An 18947-nucleotide genomic window follows, 5' to 3' on the forward strand; every position below is an offset into this window, starting at 1 on the left:
CTAGTACACCAAGTTAAATGCACCGCTCTCCCCCTCTGCACGGGGGGAAAACAGGCAGAGCTGCCGGTGCCTGAGTGCGGAGAGATGGAGGGAGAGCTGGTGAGGAGCGAAAGCAGAGTGAGAATGAAATGGTGGAAGCAGCCCCTCTGCTCCTCTGACAGGGTTTCTTTCTTTCTTCTTTTTTTTTTTTTTTTTTTTTAACCTTTCAATGCCTTAGCAACAGCGTCTGATTAACCCAAATCCTATTGGCCAGTGCGCAAACCCATGTGGGTATTTGAACCAATCGGAGGACTTTGGTGCAGAACCAAGAGGGGAAAGCTTCACAGGCTGGAATAGCTGCTGAGCAGCGCCCCCTAGTGGCCCAGTGAAGGTCTGCTTGGTCTGTCTCAATAATTCCTGCCATGAAACCAAACATCTACTGATAGATACAGTAATGATACAAATGTTTTGTCACCCATGCTTTTCTTTAATGTAGCTCAAATATGAGTGACATTATTAAAAACAGTTTGATCCTCTTCTACTCCACCGAAGACGCCCATGTCACACCAATTTAAACAGTAAATAATAAATGTAAAACAGATGTTTTACCCATTTGTTTGACTGATAACAAAATTCTCTGGCAAAATCCAGTGGTAAACTGAGTGACATGAGAAGAAAATGGGGCGACTATGGGTGAGTGGGTAGCAGGTCCGTCTTTCAATCAGGGGGTTGGAGGTTCAATCCCCGCCCTAGTCGATGTGTCCTTGAGCAAGACACTTAACCCTGAGTTGCTCCCTGTAGCTGTGTCTACGGTGAATGAATGTAACAGTATTGTAAGTCGCTTTGGATAAAAGCGTCAGCCAAATGACATGTAATGTAATGTAAAAGAAAACCAAGAGAAAGCAAAAGCCAAGAAGGGAAATGGAAAAACGAACTAGCCCAAAACTGGAAGATTAATCTGAATTGTAAACTACATTATTTCATTATTCATGTTGAGCACAGAGAAACATAGATTTGTCTCAGAATTTTAAAATTTAAATATATTAATTTACAGATGAGGAAAACTGTTTAACGCAATACTGTATAAACCCAAAGTTACAGCCTATAGTGCCTGACTACAAATTTAAATCACAATTGTGGCAGTTGTCACACTTTCTATAATGCAGCCATGTTGATATATATAATTGAGAACAAAACATATTTATGTTTATATGCATAAATACATTTGCTCATCATGGAGTGAGAATGGAAACAAACAAGCCTACACTGCCTCCAAGTGGGAACATATTTTATTGCATGATGAGGTTCATGAACGTGCAGAGCCTAGACCTGCCGGGAACATTGAAATTTTGCTGAGCGCTGTGTTAAAGCAAAATAGGTCAAACATATTTAAAAGTTCACCTCACATTGAATTATCATACTGTTTAAATTGCTGTACTGCATTGATATATATATATATATATATATATATATATATATATATATATATATATATATATATATATATATATATACATATATCAGTGGCGGGCCGTGCATTTTCTACCTAGGCCTTCAATGTCGTCTTACTACAGCTGAACAACCTAATGTAAAATTAGTTCACCATGTATTTATGTATGTACATGTGTATATATCAGAGAACCTATCTATTTTGTATCGATTTTAGACCCCTGGCAACACATGATGGCTGAATATGATTGGATAAAAGATCTAACATAAAGACCAGCCCTCCCAATCTCAACCTGGGGCTGGAAGCAGTGCAACCAAGAGGAAAGCTATGAAATAAAGAGTATAACTCTTACTCTGGGGAATAATTTAATACATATTTGTGGGAAATATATTTTTTTTAAATTATATTCTGATGATGTTTAGGCCAGCAGAGAAGGCCTTGCTGGCCCTGACGGCCTACCACTGACATATATAAATATATATATATACATATATAAATATACGGGCAATGGCCGTTTGTTGAACACCAATATCGTGAGCAATAATAACATTTCCTTCTAAAGAACTGATAACATTGAACTCCACATCACTAACATGCTCTCCCTCCTCTGCTGCTGAAGACGAGGCAGCAGAGGGCAGCTGAGCTGGGTTGACACTTGGTCTGAATTCATAATTTTAATTGGTAAAAATGCTGAGATCTGAAAAATGTCTGTTCGCATAACTACATCATCAGCCCCAGCTACATAAATTATGATTGTCATAACTCAGGAATAGATCAGAGAGGCAAGCTGGTCTCTTGATGAATGACCACACTCAGTCACTCAAATTGACATATTAGGCAGTGAAGGATTGTTGCTCCAGCTAATCTGACAAACTCTTGACATTTGCATAAAACCGGCTTGAGAAGAGGCCAGTAGATAGCACAGCGGCAGACACTCCAGCACATTTCATTTGAATCTTTTTGCCTGCTATTCCTTCAGTGTTTGCCACTCCACACTCTTTCCTCTTGGGCAAGAGCAACCATCACCGATTGAGCTGATGATCCTCCTCAGAGGCTGACCCGGACACGCGGCTGATGAGTGGATCAATCAGTCATATTAATACTCACATTCCTCGAGGCACCCGTCGAGGGGTGGTGGAGTAGCAGCCATCTTGAATCGAAGCCTAAATTTAATCTCAAACCAAAATTACACTCACCTCATTTGAAAGCCTTGTTCTTTCCTTTTCACATCCAACTCACAAAAAATTACATTTTATTATATTTGTGCCACCAGGTCATATTCAGATATATTATCATCATTATTTAGAATTTATATTGATTTATATCAAGTTTGGTTCTTAAACTGATAAAAGATATTATTATAGGAGATGGATGTATGTAATGATGTGCTGTGATTGCCATCTTGCTGTTGGACTTGGTTTGCTTCTGTCATTGTACGAAAGACACTCAGCTGGCTACTGCAAGCTTGATTCACACTTTTTGGATCTATTTCTTACTTATGCGTTGACATTGAGCTTCCCATTGAGCTTCCCACTCTTTCTTCAAACCACAACCTCATAACTTTACCATTTAACTCCGGGATGTCAAAGTTTAGTCAAAGTGTCTAACTGACAGTCTAACTGACAGTGCTAAAGCTAAATTCTAAGTTTTTTCTGTATTTGATTTGTTTCGAATTCATGGTCAACTATAGTCGTCTTCGATCCCAGATTTATCCCCAGTGCCATTTGATCATCTTCAAAAGACACTAGCTGGACTGAGACTGATACAGAAGACAGTGAGAGAAGAGAGAGAGAAGAAGGTGAACTGAGGAGGAGGAGGTCAGACCAAATACCCCCCCCCGCACAAGAGAAGAAACAAACTTTAAAAACCTCAGACCCGCAACTGTTCTCAACTAGGTGGCGAGATGGTTTTAAAACATATAAAGCCCTCAAACAATTACTCATAAGTAATGAGTAGAAAGAGCAGAAAAAAATAATACAAAAAGGAAAAAAACAAGAGCCACAGCAGCAGTCAGAGTCAAGGGCTGACAGGAGCCAGGAGAAGCTGAGCTCAGCAGGAGTATAAATCTTTAATTAAATATCTTTTAAATTAATTATGAATTTTTTTAAAAATTAGCATAACCAGTGCCAATCTTATTATTCTTCTTAATTATACTAACAACCAATCTGTCCTCAAGTATAATTTGATGGAAGTTCTCCATCAACGTGTTTTAAATTTCCCATCAACCGTGACATCAATTGTCTTCCTGTCTCTTGGACCCCACTTTCTCTCATCTCTTGGACCCCCATTGTCTCTTAGGACCCTCTCCTTTTTGCTTATAATTAGCTCTCTTCATTAATTTAATTCTCGGCTCTCAACAGCCAAGCACTCTCCTCTCCTGAAGAAGCCCTCTGGATCCTCTGTGTTGGCTAACTACAAACTCACTCCACCCTGAAGAATCTCCAGATCTGTTATTAAACCTCTCCACCTCCTTCCTCTCAAAGATCCTTGAGAAAGTGGTGAATCATGAGAAAGTGGTCGCAAATTTTGAGAAGGTTTTCATTTCATTAGAGCAATTTGAGAAATTTCAATCAGGATTTAGAAAACACCACAGCACCGAGACAGCAATGTGCAATTGCAAATTACCTCTATAAGGTGTTGGACAAAACACTGTCCTTGATGCTTCATTCTGACATCATGTAGTGACATCCTGTTACAGCTCGGCACTAATTTGGTTTTAAATCCTATTTTTGCTTGATTTTTATTTCCGGCACGGTAATTTATAAATCATTTTTCAGATCGAATCTAATTTCAGTTTGTATTTAATGACGGCTTCTTAATAACTGAGTTCATATTACACGTGTATTCCACAAGTCTTTGACCTTATGATTTTTTTTATTTATATATGATATTCTTTGGGGTATATTTATGCACCAAACTTTATAAACTTTTATTCTTTCTATAATGAAACTCAACAATATTTAAACTTAAACCAAACTAGAACATGTAAAAACATGAAAATCACAATACTTCTTAAGAAAAAAAAAAATGGATGACCTGCAACTTCTTGATGTTAAAGACTAATAAATCTCTTAGGTCCCTCAGTTGATCCAGATGCTGCAGCTCGTGTTCCACTAAAAACTAGAAAAGACATCACTCCTGCACACACTGCTCTGCCTGCTCTCCTGTAAAATAAATCATCATTAAAATTCTTCTCTTCTCTTTAAAAGCCTTGATTGATGATGCATGATCATCATCATTAAGAGATGAGTAGTATATTGTTATTGCTAAAACTCGGAGCTTTATGCGGGGACTTGCTTGGTTCTCTAGTCTCTAGAAAAAGTAAAATGGGGAGCCAGAGCCTATATTATCATCTCTTTTATGGAACAGCTTCCCAATCTTTCAGTCAGTCCGGACAGAGTCACAGTCACCGGTAGACTTAGAGACTTAAGACCTTCTTCTGACAGAGCTTATAGTTAGGCAGGTCAGGTTTGCCTGGTCCAGCCTTGCCCTATATGCTATTAGCTATAGCTGCGACAGGGACATTTTACTGAGCACCTATCTCTTTCTCTCTTTTTCCTCTTTTCTCTCCTACTTTCTCCATCTCTCAATCACTGCGTTCCTAACTCCTCACGGAGTTTGACTTCCTCAGCATTCCCGGGTCAGACCCTATCCTATCTGCCTGATTGGGTCGTGAATTTCCTGCTGACTCGCCGCACTGTCCTGTTGAGACTCCGCGCACACTTGAGAGACCTCCCCATCCCTCCGCCATCTGCCTGATGGATCGTGGAGGTCTCATCGAATGGAATGCCTACTAACTATTCATACACTCTGTCATATCTCATGAATGTTATTTTCTTAACTCTAAATGTGTCTGCACATACACATTACATGCATCTGTCCATCCTGAGATCCTCCTCTCTGTTGCTCTCCTCCAGGTTTTTTCCTTTTTTCCCTGAAGGGTTATTTTTTTCCTATCAATCGGTGACCCCTTCTGCTACAGGGTGGTCCACGCAACCACTGAGTCACATGGCATGGCATGTTGTCATCAAAGGATAAGAAAACATGCAAGTGTCCCTTGCAACTGTCACCAAATTGCCATGGGAGGAAATGTGTCTGATAAATAGAGCAAAAATGTAGAATCTGCATAAAGTGTCCAAGCTGCACATTTGGAAACAGACGGAGAGTTTCAGATGGATTTCTTGCTCTGTACACAGTGAACTGCCAGAATAAGTCAAGCACCCATTTTGGCAGAAAATTGAACCATTCGCTATGAAACGCTCGTTCCACTTCATTGGCAAACTCACTTTCTTCAATTTCTGTGGAGTTCTGGGCTATTTTCTTGTTTGGTTTCTTGCTTTTGAACTTGTCCGCTCTTTGTCGCTATGTCGTATAGTTAAACTTTCGTGCTTTATCTCGATTAATTACGCTGCGTCATAGCTGTAAAACACACTGGTCACTGTAGGCCTTTTGTTCATCACTGACACCGATTAGACACTTTTGCATTTTACCATTTGGTTGATAGCGCGGGCATGAATAACCTGTTTCAATGTCCCATCATCCCCAAGCTCTTTGAGAGAAAGTCATTTTGGCTGATAGTTTTGGAAACTATGTTTTGTGTCAAATCAGGCCTTCCCAAATTGTTCAGAACCGGTGTGCTGGTTATGAAATTATTGTGGTAATATAGGGAATATGTGAAATAATGACATGGTTAAAACTGTGACATTGAACAGTGCTGTCTACACCTCAGTCAATGATCAAATATATTATTATATTACCTAACCCTTAACCCTTAGCCCTAACCCCTAATCCTAATCTCTAACCCTAACCCCTAACCCTACCCTAACCCTTTAACCCTCTTACCCTCTAACCCTTTAACCCTCTAATCCTCTAACCCTCTAACCCTAACCCTAACCTAATTGCACCTGAATAAAAGGTAATTGCAATCTCAAAGGTCAAAACGTAACCTCATTAAGAACTCACAGGAACGAGCCTGTCAATTGGTTTAAATGTCAAAGGAGATGATGGATCTCACCTCAATCGATCCACAAGTCTGTTAAAGTAGCTTTTCTTCAAAAAAACCATTTAGAATAATATTCAAGAGAGAAAACTGCTTTTTTTATTCAGAAATATTTTAGAATCATAGGTCAGAGCAATGACCTGCACATCCACACCCACAAGTGGAGGAGGCATGTCTTCCACTTCGCTTTACATATCTGCTTTGCCATAATCATAACTGTGTACGTTTTTCGTCATTGCCTTCCAGGAGCCGCAGTATAGGTGAGACGGAGAGGAGACTTTTTTACACCACGAATATGTTACCGCCTTCAGCTTTTGTTCCTTTGCTGGCCTGTCTTTTGCCTCTGATGTCGTCGACAGTTGTTCAGGATTTTAATCACATTGAGAGATGCAAGGACTCCCTGTATATGGGAACACCACCGCGGGGGTTCACCGACATGAAACTGAAGAGGATCTGTCAACGTTAAGCAGACAGACCTCGCTTCGTGACCCTGTATGACCCCCAAAAACGGATTCCAGTTTACTCAGCTTATACCTTCAAGAAAACCGAGGGAGACAGACGCGTGGACTACCCTTGGATGTATGAGCCACAGGTCAGATATTAAATCGTCTTTGAGTAATTGTTTTTTAATTCATCCTGATTAATTATAACTATTGTTTAACCAGGTAGCTCACACTGGAGTGTATCTCAGCAGCTAAAACATTCAGTATGTCTACTCCAGAGGCAAATAGGCCTAATTAAATAGACTATGCTGGCTTTGTATTGTTTCCTACATATGTGTCCATGTCCAGGCCTGTGCTCTGTGTCCCCCCAGCTGGCAGAGGTCGATGGCAATGGAAACATGCAGGCCTTCCCCACTGGCTACCTGCACAACAAGTTTGAGGACAGCCAGGCAGTGCTGAATGACTACTCTGACGTGGTCCTGTACGAGAGAGGTCACCTGAACCCGGACCAGAATCAGTCCACCCCACATGACCGCGCCGCCACCTATACTCTGACCAACGTGGTCCCGGAGATGCGCGAGTTCAACATCGGGCCCTGGCGTGAGTACGAGGAGCGAATCTGCATCCGCCTCAACAACTTCTGCCGCGGCACGGCCCACATCATGACCGGCGTGACCACCAGAGGCAACATGATCCGCAGGAACAACCAGGACCGCGTGGCCATCCCAGAGGACGTGTGGTCCGCGTACTGCTGCACGGAGTACGACCGCAACGCACCGCACGATGTTCGCATCCGCTTCCCGTCCTACGGAGTCCTGGCCTAAAACGCCAAGGAGGGCAACAGCGTGCACGAGATGACGGTCCAGGAACTTGAGATCTTCCTGAAAAGTAATTTGGATGTTGACCAGAACCGTCAGCTATTCTATGACAACTGCATCTCTCCCTCACCCCTCCCTCTATACCTCCAACACACTATCTAAAAACCTCAATGTTGGTCAGGCTGCTTCCGCTGAAGTCAATAGTCATTGTGAGAAAAAATGTGATATGACTATTGTCATAACTCTCTCTTATGTCTCACTTATTATCATAAAACAGAGTTGGTTTTGCTCTTCTTGAATTAATGTCAATTTTGTAAAGCTGTTTTTGCTTCTTTTCATCATACTCTTGCACTATATGTGAGTTTGAATGTTGGATCAGTTATGAAAATTGGATTTGAATTTTGCAGGTAGGCCTATCTGGTTTTACTGTCACTTTGGTTAATTTACTTGTAATAAAAATATTTTGAATATACTAAAACGACACATAGGCCTACTGTGTTGTTGCGTAACTTGTTGCAGAGTTCTTTAAGGTTTTAGACGACCAAAATTAATTTGGGGAAAAACCTTACAAACTTAGCTTATTTGATCATTTAAATCAAAGACAGTGAGAATAACATTCAGGTATCCAATACAACGTCTAGAATGTTACCTCCATGGATATCATATCATAAAGACCTTTCATACAAAATAAAGTAGTTTTTTTTGTTCAATGTAATGCTTAAAATATCTTATTTGTGATTATTTGTGATTTTGCAGCTTGCAACTCCAAAGAGGAAGATGTTCCTTGAGCTGCTGGAAGCTGGTTCATTTGGTTTAGAAGTGGTTTCTTGATGGGGGCCTTTTCTGCACATCATAGTTGCGCACTGCCATCTAGTGACGGAGGGGAAGTGTCTCCTGTGATCACCGCTTACAGGGAAACATACAGTATTATACTGTGTTCTCTGCAAAGGCGACTGGGTTTAGCGCAGAAGAGAAAACAATATCACATAACCATAAATATCAGTCATCTCAACAATTGTGAAATCCATGATGAATCTGCTGAAGTTATAACAGAGATGATTTTGATTAATACAGTACACATCAATCATACATTATTAGACAATGCAGGTTCTCATGACATGCTTCTTATTGCAGCAATAATTCAAGGAAGATCATTTAAACCAGGAGAAAGACATTCATATGTAAGGTATGAAAAGTTAAATAAAATGGATGCTTTGGAAATGTATTCAAGGTCACAATGTTGACTTTTCCCTTTTCTCCTGTAAGTAATTATTGCATATAAATCTCATCCCCAAAAAATATTTCAAAACCATCCAACCACAGGCAGGGTTCGCTTGTTTCAACGATCTCTCTGTGCAAGGCCACGGATGTAATCGTGGGACGAGAAGAGCAATTGATTAGATTAGAAACTGTGACCTTGGAGACGTAGATAGAGGCGTAATGTGGTCCAACAGTGTTTATTCCCGGGTGATAACACCGAAGTAAAAGTATCTGTGGTCATAAAAATCAAATTACTTCCACATAAGAGCTTGAATGAATGGAAAGCTGTGCATTAGCACACACGCTTCATCCAACAGCACCAGTGCATCAGTCTGCTTCAGTATATTTGCCATATTAGTGAGTTTTGTGTAGAACAGCTGAATAAACAAAGATTAGATGACAGCTCCCGACATAAAACTGGTGCTGTTACATTAGGCTTTTGAAATGGAAATCTCCTGGATGACTTTAAGACCTCGTTGAATGAAAGTCAGAACTCAGTTTGTGTGGCTTTAGCAAATGAAATCAAGGGTTGGCTGAGCTGAGGGGGATATGTTAGCTACAGGGGGAATGCTAGCTAATGCGTAGCCTTACTCGCACTACCAAAGCAATAGACACCATGGCTCTCTAGCTCTGAGCAGCCAAATAGATGTTGTCTTTTATAAAAAATTAAACGCCCCAAAAAAGACAAATCTCTTTGCTCAGTGACACATTTCTTTTTAGCCTCTTAAACATAAATGTCCTCCAGGCACTCCATTTTGAACTGTATTAGCAAACACACGCGTTAGCTAGCTGGTGAGACAGGTCAGTTGCCTCCACTTAAAGTTGCTTGTATCTCCTTCCGGTGTAAAACGAGCTAGTGGGTTAGCGCTAACAACATCACCAAGTGCCTTCTGATAGTGGGTTTATTCTGCCCCCACCTGGCAATAAAATGTACCACAGCTTTAATATTGCACCTCTGACAATATGTGACAAAACAAATGATGGCAAAGAGTTTGTTTAAGAATGTCTTTTAATGTTTTCCAGTTCAGATACACAACATACAGTGTGTAATAGCCTCTATTCGAAATAGAAATATTAACTTTAATTCTTTCAACTCCTTCTGGTCATTATGCTCTCTCGCAGTATCTTGAGCTTCAGGTTACTGAATCAGACTAAATGAAACAGACAAACAGGTGCAAGCCTTCACTTTACCATTCCAGCATAAAATGTTGTAATAAGAAGATATTTGAAACCCTTGAAATGCTTTTTTAGAATTTTTTATATTTTCTTCCTTACCCTAAAGCCAACATCAAAACTGTAGTGTAAACATGTGCACTTGGTGAGTGTGCTTCCATTATCCGTTGGCTGTCCAAACGCTTGTTTAAAAAAACAAAAAAACAACAACAACAACAACAAATGTCTTTGTAATGCTGTTTTTGTAATTGTGGACAACTCAAACTCACATCAAACATCTGGGTCAATAATCCCATAAACAGAATGTGCAGACAAATTTGCAAACTGTAGCAAAACAACCATCATGATTAGAGTCTGAAATAAGACCAAAAAGAGTACAAAGCATTTCACAACCTCCAAATTACATGTTACACTGTATTGACAATGCTCAACACTATGTGAGACACTAGCAATTAAATCCAACAGCAGCAAAAGTAAAATTCCTTCATTTGTGGTCCGTTTTGAGCACATTTTAAAAATATCTACCCTGTCTCGTTTTCCTGCTTCACTTCTTGAAACATCCCTGTTTCCCTATCCGTCATCTGTTCCCTGCAGCTGTTCTTTGGCTTTTTAACCAATGAAAGGACTTATTTCATTCAAAAGCTGCCTTCATGATTGATGGGATAGTACCAGGTGAGTATGTTATATGCTTTAGACCCACATATATATGCAGTAAGAGCATTTTTTTCACCACAATATCTAGGCTAACCTGAGCCGTAAGCATTCCATTTCGTGTTTACGTTGACCTCAACCATGCTGTGATTTTTTGTTGTTGAAAATGATTCACTGATGTTCACAGATGTATTCATGTGCCCATAACCTATTGTAATTTTTCCCTTGAGATCTAGGAAATAAAGGAGAATCAAACATACGCATGTAAATCATGTGAGTCACCGAAACTTGCACCTGTTGTCACAAAGAAAAGATCCGGCCAATCACTCAAACCAAACGACAAACATAATATTTACAAATTCCAGTTTGTTCTCTTACACTTATAAAATGTACAGTTTGTTTCACGTGTCGGTTTTTGTTCTTTTGTCCTCGCGGCTCGCTGCAGTCCAGTGTGAGGGATGGCAGTCTGGCTCCAGAGTGTTGTTATCCTAAGCAGACAGGATACAGAACATAACAAGGACGGGAATTGATCCCACTTGCCTTGTTTTTGTGATATATGGTGTAGGAGTAACGTCTGTCATTAAAGATTTTTTTTTTAAATCAGGTTTTTAGAATGCATCCTCTGTGCATTGACGGGTCATACCGTTTAGCTGACGAGCTATTCCCTCATCACCATTTGTCCAGAGATGTCCAAATGTCGCTGTTTTTTTCCCTTTCTTCAGAATTGTCCAGAGTGTGACCCGTCCTTTTGTGTTCAGTTGTGCGAAAGATGTGAAACGCGTTTACAAGGCTTTCTCACCTTTTTGACCGTCATAAATATATCTTATCCTTTCTTCCGCCTTGCAGAAGGGAGAATTGTGAAACAACGAAAGAGCAGACGAAAAAGATAAGTGTCAAGCAGTCTTTGAAGCATGTGGTCAATGTCATTCACAGACAAAAACTTTATTTAGACTATTTATGTAAAGTTGTTGTTTCTTTTTTTTTCTCCGTAAATGAAGAGTGCTATCTTCATGTGAAATTGAGAGACAGTGACTGCAGACTTGACGGTTGCGAAAGATAACGAGAAAAAGAGCAAAAGAGGGAGGAAAGAAAACGGCTTTCATCAGTCTTTCTGGTAGTTTTTGCGACACAGCCTCAGTGTTAGGAAATGAAAAAAATAAAGAGGAAATATTTACTCTCTTTGTTATAATCATAGTTTTACACAATATTCATCTCTTAATACTTTTTTTTGAAGTACCACAAAGTGCAGCTGATATTAAAATAGAAAATGTTTTTCAAAATGAAATCAAAATCAATGAACAAGGCAAATCATCAAAATGACAAACAAACTTCTCTGTCCACACTCTTTATAACAAAAATAAACATCATGCAAATATCCTAGACAGCAAAGTAGTTAATAAAACTTTATATTCTTTTTTTTTAAACAAGGATATATTGAATCTGATTTCCCTTTAAAGAAGAGACCAGCCACAGTGCAACATTGAGTGTAAAAAAAGAAAGAAAAAGAAGTGTGTGGATCAAAAAGAAAGATGAAGGGGTTGGCACTTTTTATGATGGTAATTCCTTTTGTAAGATACAGTCAGTATGGACCTCTCCAGGCGGTCCACTGGACGCCAGTGAAAGAGGAACTTTATCACAGTACTTGGCACCAAGAATGCTGGTAAAAACGAGATATCAGAATATCTTTTTTTTCATTCATATCCTTACAATTTATTAATAATACAACATTTACATTTGTGTTTTTGTATAAAAGACTCCAAAAGGAAAAAAGAGTCTAGAAGTGATTGCGAGAAAGAGGAGAGAAGTGGAGATGCAAATGGATTATATCAGTGGTTTAATAAAAAGAGCTACAAGGGCGGATGCAGAGAGAGAAAAAAAAGTGTGAGGCAGCGAAAAGAGCGGAGCGGTTAAATGGGCTGAGATGGGGGTACAGACAGAGAGGTAATGAGTGAGAAACAAATAAAGTAATGGACATGATTAGAGCCTGTGTGGCGGAGATGCAGCGAGATCTAATGGGCAGCCTGGATTCCAGGTTGAATCCCACAGACTGAGTAGGATTCAGTTATTTCCTGTACCGCCCAACAGTTGAAGCCCCAATCTGGAAACGTTTAAAAGCAGCATTTGTGAGTTGATAGTTTTTTAATAATGGTATTTACGGTTGCATGGTAACCGAACACAGGTGCATAAATTTGTAAACAGAAGAAATAAAGTTTTAAAATCGATTAGAGATTCATACTTAAAAGTCAAATTGCTCATCCGTGTACTTTTTAGTGCTGTCAATACATATCACACTTCAATAAAGTCTCCAAAATCAGAACACAGAGACAGCTGTTGGGACATGGTGTTCAACACAGGGTGCCAAATTCCACTTCCAGATTGGGCCTTTAAAGCTGCAATTTGTAAGTTTCAAGAAATCACCGCTTTATAACAGACAGCTTGTTGCGGCATATGTTGCCTCGCTCAAAGCTGCTCGCTTCTGTATCATCTTTTCACTAAATGAATGGAAGTGAATATATGTATTCTATGTCAAACATAGTTTTACACTGACACGACAACACATGCGCAAAAACAACTGAGCTACACATAAGATGTCTGACTGATTGTGATCAGCTCGATACCTCTTTTAGAGACAGCTACAAGCTTAACGCTGCGTTTGGTGGCTCACCTAAGCACGAGATATTGAAAGAGCGCTAACGGGGGCAAAGCAGTATGTACCTACGATGTCAGGCTTTTGGCAAAGGAGCTTATTTAATCAACTCCCCCTTGATTTATGATTACATTTTAGAGGTATTTCACTGCTTAAAATCTTACAAACTGCAGCTTTATTCGAGGGCTTAATGAGAAAATACAAAGATATAGTAAAGAAGAAGAGAGGGTGGTGAGAGTGGAGTTTGTTTGGAGCAGTTTGTGTGGTGCGTCTCTGTAAGCCCAGAGTGGGGTAGCAGAGCTTGTGCCTGGTGCTATACACGGGTGGTGGAGTGTTGGTGTGGCAGGGCATTGTTGCTGTGGCTGGGGACAGGTGTGGTGGAGGGGGCCGGGACAGGAGGATAAGTGTTGAAGGGGTGGAGGGGCTGCATGCTGCTGATGGTGCTGGGGATCATGGTGATGGTGTTGGCTGTCATCAGTGGCACATCCTCAGGTGCCCGTCGCAGGGCCAGCGTGTAGTCGGGTGGGCATACGGGAGGCCGCAGGGGCTCCAGGTCGCCGTGGATGCCGCGGGAAGGGAGGGGTGTGCCGTGCTCCAGCTCCACTCGTTGCTGCTTCATCTGCAGCGACATTAGCTCCTCCTCCTGACTCAGCGCCAGGTCATTGTGCGGCGGGGCCCCGACTACTCCCATGCCAACGCCCATGCCCATCGTGGTGACGCGTTGCGGGGACAGCCGGCGGTGGCGTCTCTGCATGAGTTCGTGGCGCTTATCCCGTTTGTAGTACAGCGCGGCGAAGGCCAGCACGTTAAGGAAAAAAAGCGAGGCGCCCACAGCGACTGTCACACTCAGCTCGGTGGAGTAGTCCCGCGTCTCATCGGGGAAGGGAGAGAAGCGGGGCCTCTCTGAACCGTAGGGCTGAGGATCAGGCGCATCGGTGGAGATTACGGGGTGTTGTGTGGAGCGGGTGCCAGTGCTGGGAGGGCCCTTCCAGCGGTTGGTGCCTCCGGGCGGCAGTCGCGTTGTGATGGAGCTAATGATTTCCTTGTGGAGGCTGTGAAGATGTGGCACCAGCTCCAGCCAGAAGGCCACCTTGTTGGCCCGGTAGTTGTCTCTCACGCGAGGCTTCAGGCCGATGTGTAAGTACTGCTTGTCTTTGGAGCTGAACTTGGTCCAGATGACCTCTTCAAAGCGGTTGGGCTTGGTGTGGATGAACGTGGTGTCCTGAGGAACTGGGAGGTTCGGATCCCTGGAGGAGAGAAATGGAAGAATCAAAAACATTTTTCATATTCAAAGTTTTTTACTTGTAGGCCCAGGACATGTTCAGAAGTTCAACAGATTCTATCGTCCAAGAGAATACCTCCAAAACAAAACTAAACCCTAATAATTTAGTCACTCACGAGTAAAACTCTCCAAGTAGGCGGGAAGGACAATGAACTGAGAAAGTGAAATCCTCATTTTGCTCCATATTAGCTTGTAGGTTTGCAGTACACTGTGCCCATTGGGTATTACCTGATGTAACGATAAGTGAACTTGATAACAGAAAGTAATTAAACTAACCCTGTCTTGGCAAAGTTGGTCCAGTACGTCATGACGACAGCACTCAGCATGACATCGTTCTTGGAGAAGTTACAGGGAAACAGGTCAGTGGCTCCCACCATGGGAATCCCAAACACATAGGGGATCTCATCTCCGTGGGCTGCGTCTGCCCAGTCTGGCCTGGCCTCGGTCTGACAGTGGTGGTGGAAGGTGTAGAAGTAGACAGGTGACTGGAACTCAGCGTGTAGTTTGGCAGTGGCAACAGCCGGGGCCACCCACTGATGGTCTGTGAACAGAGCCAGGAGAGTCTTCCGACGCATGTCACTGTTGTCCCTGTCGGCCCAGTCTGTGTACATGAACTTTATGGTTTCCCTCAAGATGTCTTTACCTTGAAAGAAATAAAAGGGAACGTGAGTATGATTTAAGGCTGAAAATCTCTCACCTGGACAGTGGTATATTGTTCCATTTTCACCCGGCTTCCTGTCTCAGTGCTGTTTAATCTCCCCTCTTGGACTGTGCCAATCAAGTCAGACCAAGGCCATCGCACAGGAAGTATCATAAACACACGGATGTCCCTTAAAAGTGAATCAACTCTACAGCAAAGGAACCTGCTGAGTTTCTTTCTTCATTGACCTCCATTTATTTTGGAAGATAATGTCAGAACTGTGATTAAAATGCAAACTAATAGTTGATCAAAGCTTTTTGTGTTACACCTCTATTTACCAAATTTCCCCTTAGATTCTTTATTGTGTTTAGCATAACCCTGACAGGGCACAATTATCTGTTATGAGTATTTTTTACTTTTGATACTTACTCGCCATTAATACTTGTTAATTAATGCTAATACGTCTTTAACATGTAACATATATAAAGTAAAGATTTAAGCTTTATACTAATTAATATTTTTAAAGGTTAAATAGTCAAATAAGAGAGGGCCTGACCATCAGGGTATCCATAAAGATTGTCCACAAAGTTGGAGATGGTGTAGTCAAACGAGGCTGCTGATATTCCATCTTCTCCTTCGCTGTCATCCACAAACTTCAGGCCCTCTCCCTGGTTGACACCCAGCAATATGTCGTAGTTCAGGAACTCGCCCTGGTGTCACCACAAAGCACACACAGCATGACATGAAGCAGGAATGCCAGGGCAGAATTCACACACCAAATGCAAGGAAGCAATCCATAGAAACAAGGTTTCTCATCAAGGATGACGTCCTGAGACATCAGCTCTGACCTGCTGCATGAGGATCTCAGGGTCATCCGGCACCACGTCCCCGTCAACCACAGGCCCAAAAGCAATGTGGTAGCGTGCAGGCTGGATGTCCTGGTCCACGAGCTCCCGGAAACTCTTTCTCCTCAGACATTCCACCAAATCAGCCATGTCCCCGAGAGTGCAGCCAACCTTCTTCGCCAGGATCTTGGTGTACATCGTCGGTCGGTAGTTGACAGCCCAGCTGGAGATGGCTGAGCCACTCTGAGCGATGGCCCTCTGGAACAGGCCTGCAGGACCATATACAGCAGATATAGATTCAACAGAATACATACAGTCACTTATTCTCTCTCAGTTCTTTCTCTCTGACACACTTTTGCTCGCAACTGATAGGATCTTTAAGGCCTTCCAGTGTGTGTGCTCAATAATGCATAATGAAGGAGGAGCAATTGTAGAGCAATACATAGGCAGCAAGATGAAGTAGAAATGCCGCTGCTATTTAGAGCTGGACAAAATCTTTACGAACATTCGGGTCGGAAAATAAAGTGCTTCCATCCCATATGCAGCGAGAGAGAGCAGCAAGAAAGACGGTGGCAACTCGACACACAGCAGTAGGTGTAACGGCTGTCTTGGATGAAGTGCGAAAGAGAGACAGCAAGAGATAGAAAACGGCTCGCACTGTTGCACCGCTGCACTGTTATGTAAAGTGACTTGCTGTCCCTCAGTTTTATCTGCAGATTCTGTCATTAATAATTAAGCCCCCCCATATTCTGCATGTGCCCCACCCCCGCTCCTCTCCCTGTGAAATCAATTAAGAAGCCTCTCAGCAGCAGCTCAAGCTCTACCCCTCATCTCTCCTCTGCACACACACACACACACACACACACACACACACACACACCCTCACACCCACACTAACTTTAAAAACTGTGCACCCACCAACTTTACAGCCAAACTTCAAAATGGAGTAGTAGAGGGTTTTTGCCACACAGAACCCTGATAAATAATGATAACATTTATATATTCAATGTTCACTATTTGCCATGACACCAACTGTTCTCATCAGCAAAAACATCCCATCCTATTTGGCCAAAATAGTCCAACATTAACCATAACAAAGAGCTGTCTGATTCTGAAGGGCATTTTGTAGTAACACAACAAATGGGCAAATAAAAGAGCCGTAAATGTTAATGACATAAGATAAGTATTAAATACAACACCTTCCGCAATCACGCACAATACAATCTGAACACAAGTGCTTGTGCGAGTATCAATCTTGATCTATGGACAGCATGCACTGCAGCCATACATTAGCTGGCCACTTGGCGACATTTAACAACTTGGCCGATACGACCCAATCATTGAAATGCTTTTCCATGCCCTCCTGAATGACACAAATATGTGTGTGTGTGTGTTCCCAGACACACACACTTTCCTCAATGTGTACAAATAATAATTTTTTACAAAGTTTTTAATTTGGTCTGTTCAAGGTCAGTTTCTGAAGGTTAACAGTTCAGTAATAACATAATCCGAATTTTTGGGTAAAATATAAAGCGCGATTCATCTTCTGAGCTCTACTCACATCAGAGGGTTAATGATCAAACATCTGGTGGGTATCTCACAGATCTGCCATTCAAAAACAAAGGAAGTACAGTACAGTCCTTAATAAGTAGCATACTTCAGTGGGGTGGTCAGGCCAAGGTTGACACAAGACTTAATAGTATTTGATTTTAATGTACAGTTTCAAGTAAATTTCATCACATGAAATAACAAGGCTACACTTCCATGGACTGTATTGTAATACTCTGCTTTCAAACGAGGAATAGACATCAAAGCCACCGTATAGAGAATGTAATATTCAGTTATGATGCAGCTGGTAAGGGCCCCACACCTGTTGTAACGGAACCCATTTCCCTCTCCTCACGTTTTCTTAATGCACAGTAGTCATAAATAATGACTGTTAGAGTAGTGACCAAACCCAAAACACAGAACAAATCCCACTGCATGGTGAAAACTACTTTAACCATACATTCCGCTGTCCACCAAAAGCTGGAGGCCTGCCGTCCCTCACCCGAGTCACTCATCTGCAGTGACCAATTAGAAACGGAATAAGTTGAGGAGAGATTTTATAAAACACCGTTGTTTGCCAGAAGAGATAGTGAACACTGCAAGAGATCTCAATCAAAACCAGAAATGTGAGCAACATTTACTTCAGAAAAGGATGAAAGAAATGCTTTTAAAAGCACAAATTGCTAGATTACTGAACAAAAGGGCACTTTACACTGCCCATCTATTAAGGGGATGAACTCATTCAGAGAGCACATTCATGACATGTCAGCATCTAAACAGAACAGTAACAGTCAAGTTAATAAGTTGAACCAACAGCTGTATGTGTGTATGTATGTATGTATGTATGTATGTATGCATGCGTGCATGTATGTACAGTATGTAAATGTATTTGCTCATGATGTCTTTCATTGGAAGTCTACGTAAGATACACCAAAGAAGAACATTTTTGTCAGTGCAGTTCAGTCATCTTATAACATTATTTGGTATTATTACATGGTTTGTGTCCCAAGGTGAATAATGGTTTTATGGCAGATAACCTACCGGTTCATCCATCTGTCACATTAGTTGTCCTTTAGCACAGTCTAGAATGACAATTCTATCAAATTGTAGCAAATGTGGGTGTGTGTGGGTGGGTGTCTACACACACACACACACATGCACACACATACACAAATATACAGTATATATATATATATATATATATATATATAT

At 41.4% G+C, this 18947-nt stretch overlaps 2 protein-coding genes across 3 annotated transcripts in view; one reads left to right on the forward strand and one right to left on the reverse strand.

The window, feature by feature from the left end:
- The first annotated feature begins 6723 nt into the window (after positions 1–6723).
- Positions 6724–7851, forward strand: LOC130191698 (endonuclease domain-containing 1 protein). Its single transcript, XM_056411360.1, is given in 2 exon segments — positions 6724–7020; positions 7243–7851. Coding segments are annotated over 2 exon segments (906 nt in total).
- Positions 7852–9949: 2098 nt separating this feature from the next.
- The window catches only part of nlgn2b (neuroligin 2b), a 59433-nt gene continuing 50435 nt past the window's right edge, over positions 9950–18947 (reverse strand). The window contains exons 6-9 of one of the 2 annotated variants that reach the window (XM_056411601.1): positions 16191–16456; positions 15899–16052; positions 14979–15339; positions 9950–14667 (exon numbers count right to left, since the gene is read on the reverse strand). In XM_056411601.1, the coding sequence (XP_056267576.1) occupies positions 13734–14667; positions 14979–15339; positions 15899–16052; positions 16191–16456 (1715 nt within the window). In that variant the 3' untranslated portion in view covers positions 9950–13733. Of the gene's footprint in view, positions 14668–14978; positions 15346–15898; positions 16053–16190; positions 16457–18947 lie in introns of both variants that reach the window. The other variant, XM_056411600.1, reaches the window with a different exon arrangement.

The sequence above is a fragment of the Pseudoliparis swirei genome, chromosome 3 (genome assembly GCF_029220125.1).
Source record: "Pseudoliparis swirei isolate HS2019 ecotype Mariana Trench chromosome 3, NWPU_hadal_v1, whole genome shotgun sequence".
Lineage (NCBI taxonomy): Eukaryota > Metazoa > Chordata > Actinopteri > Perciformes > Liparidae > Pseudoliparis > Pseudoliparis swirei.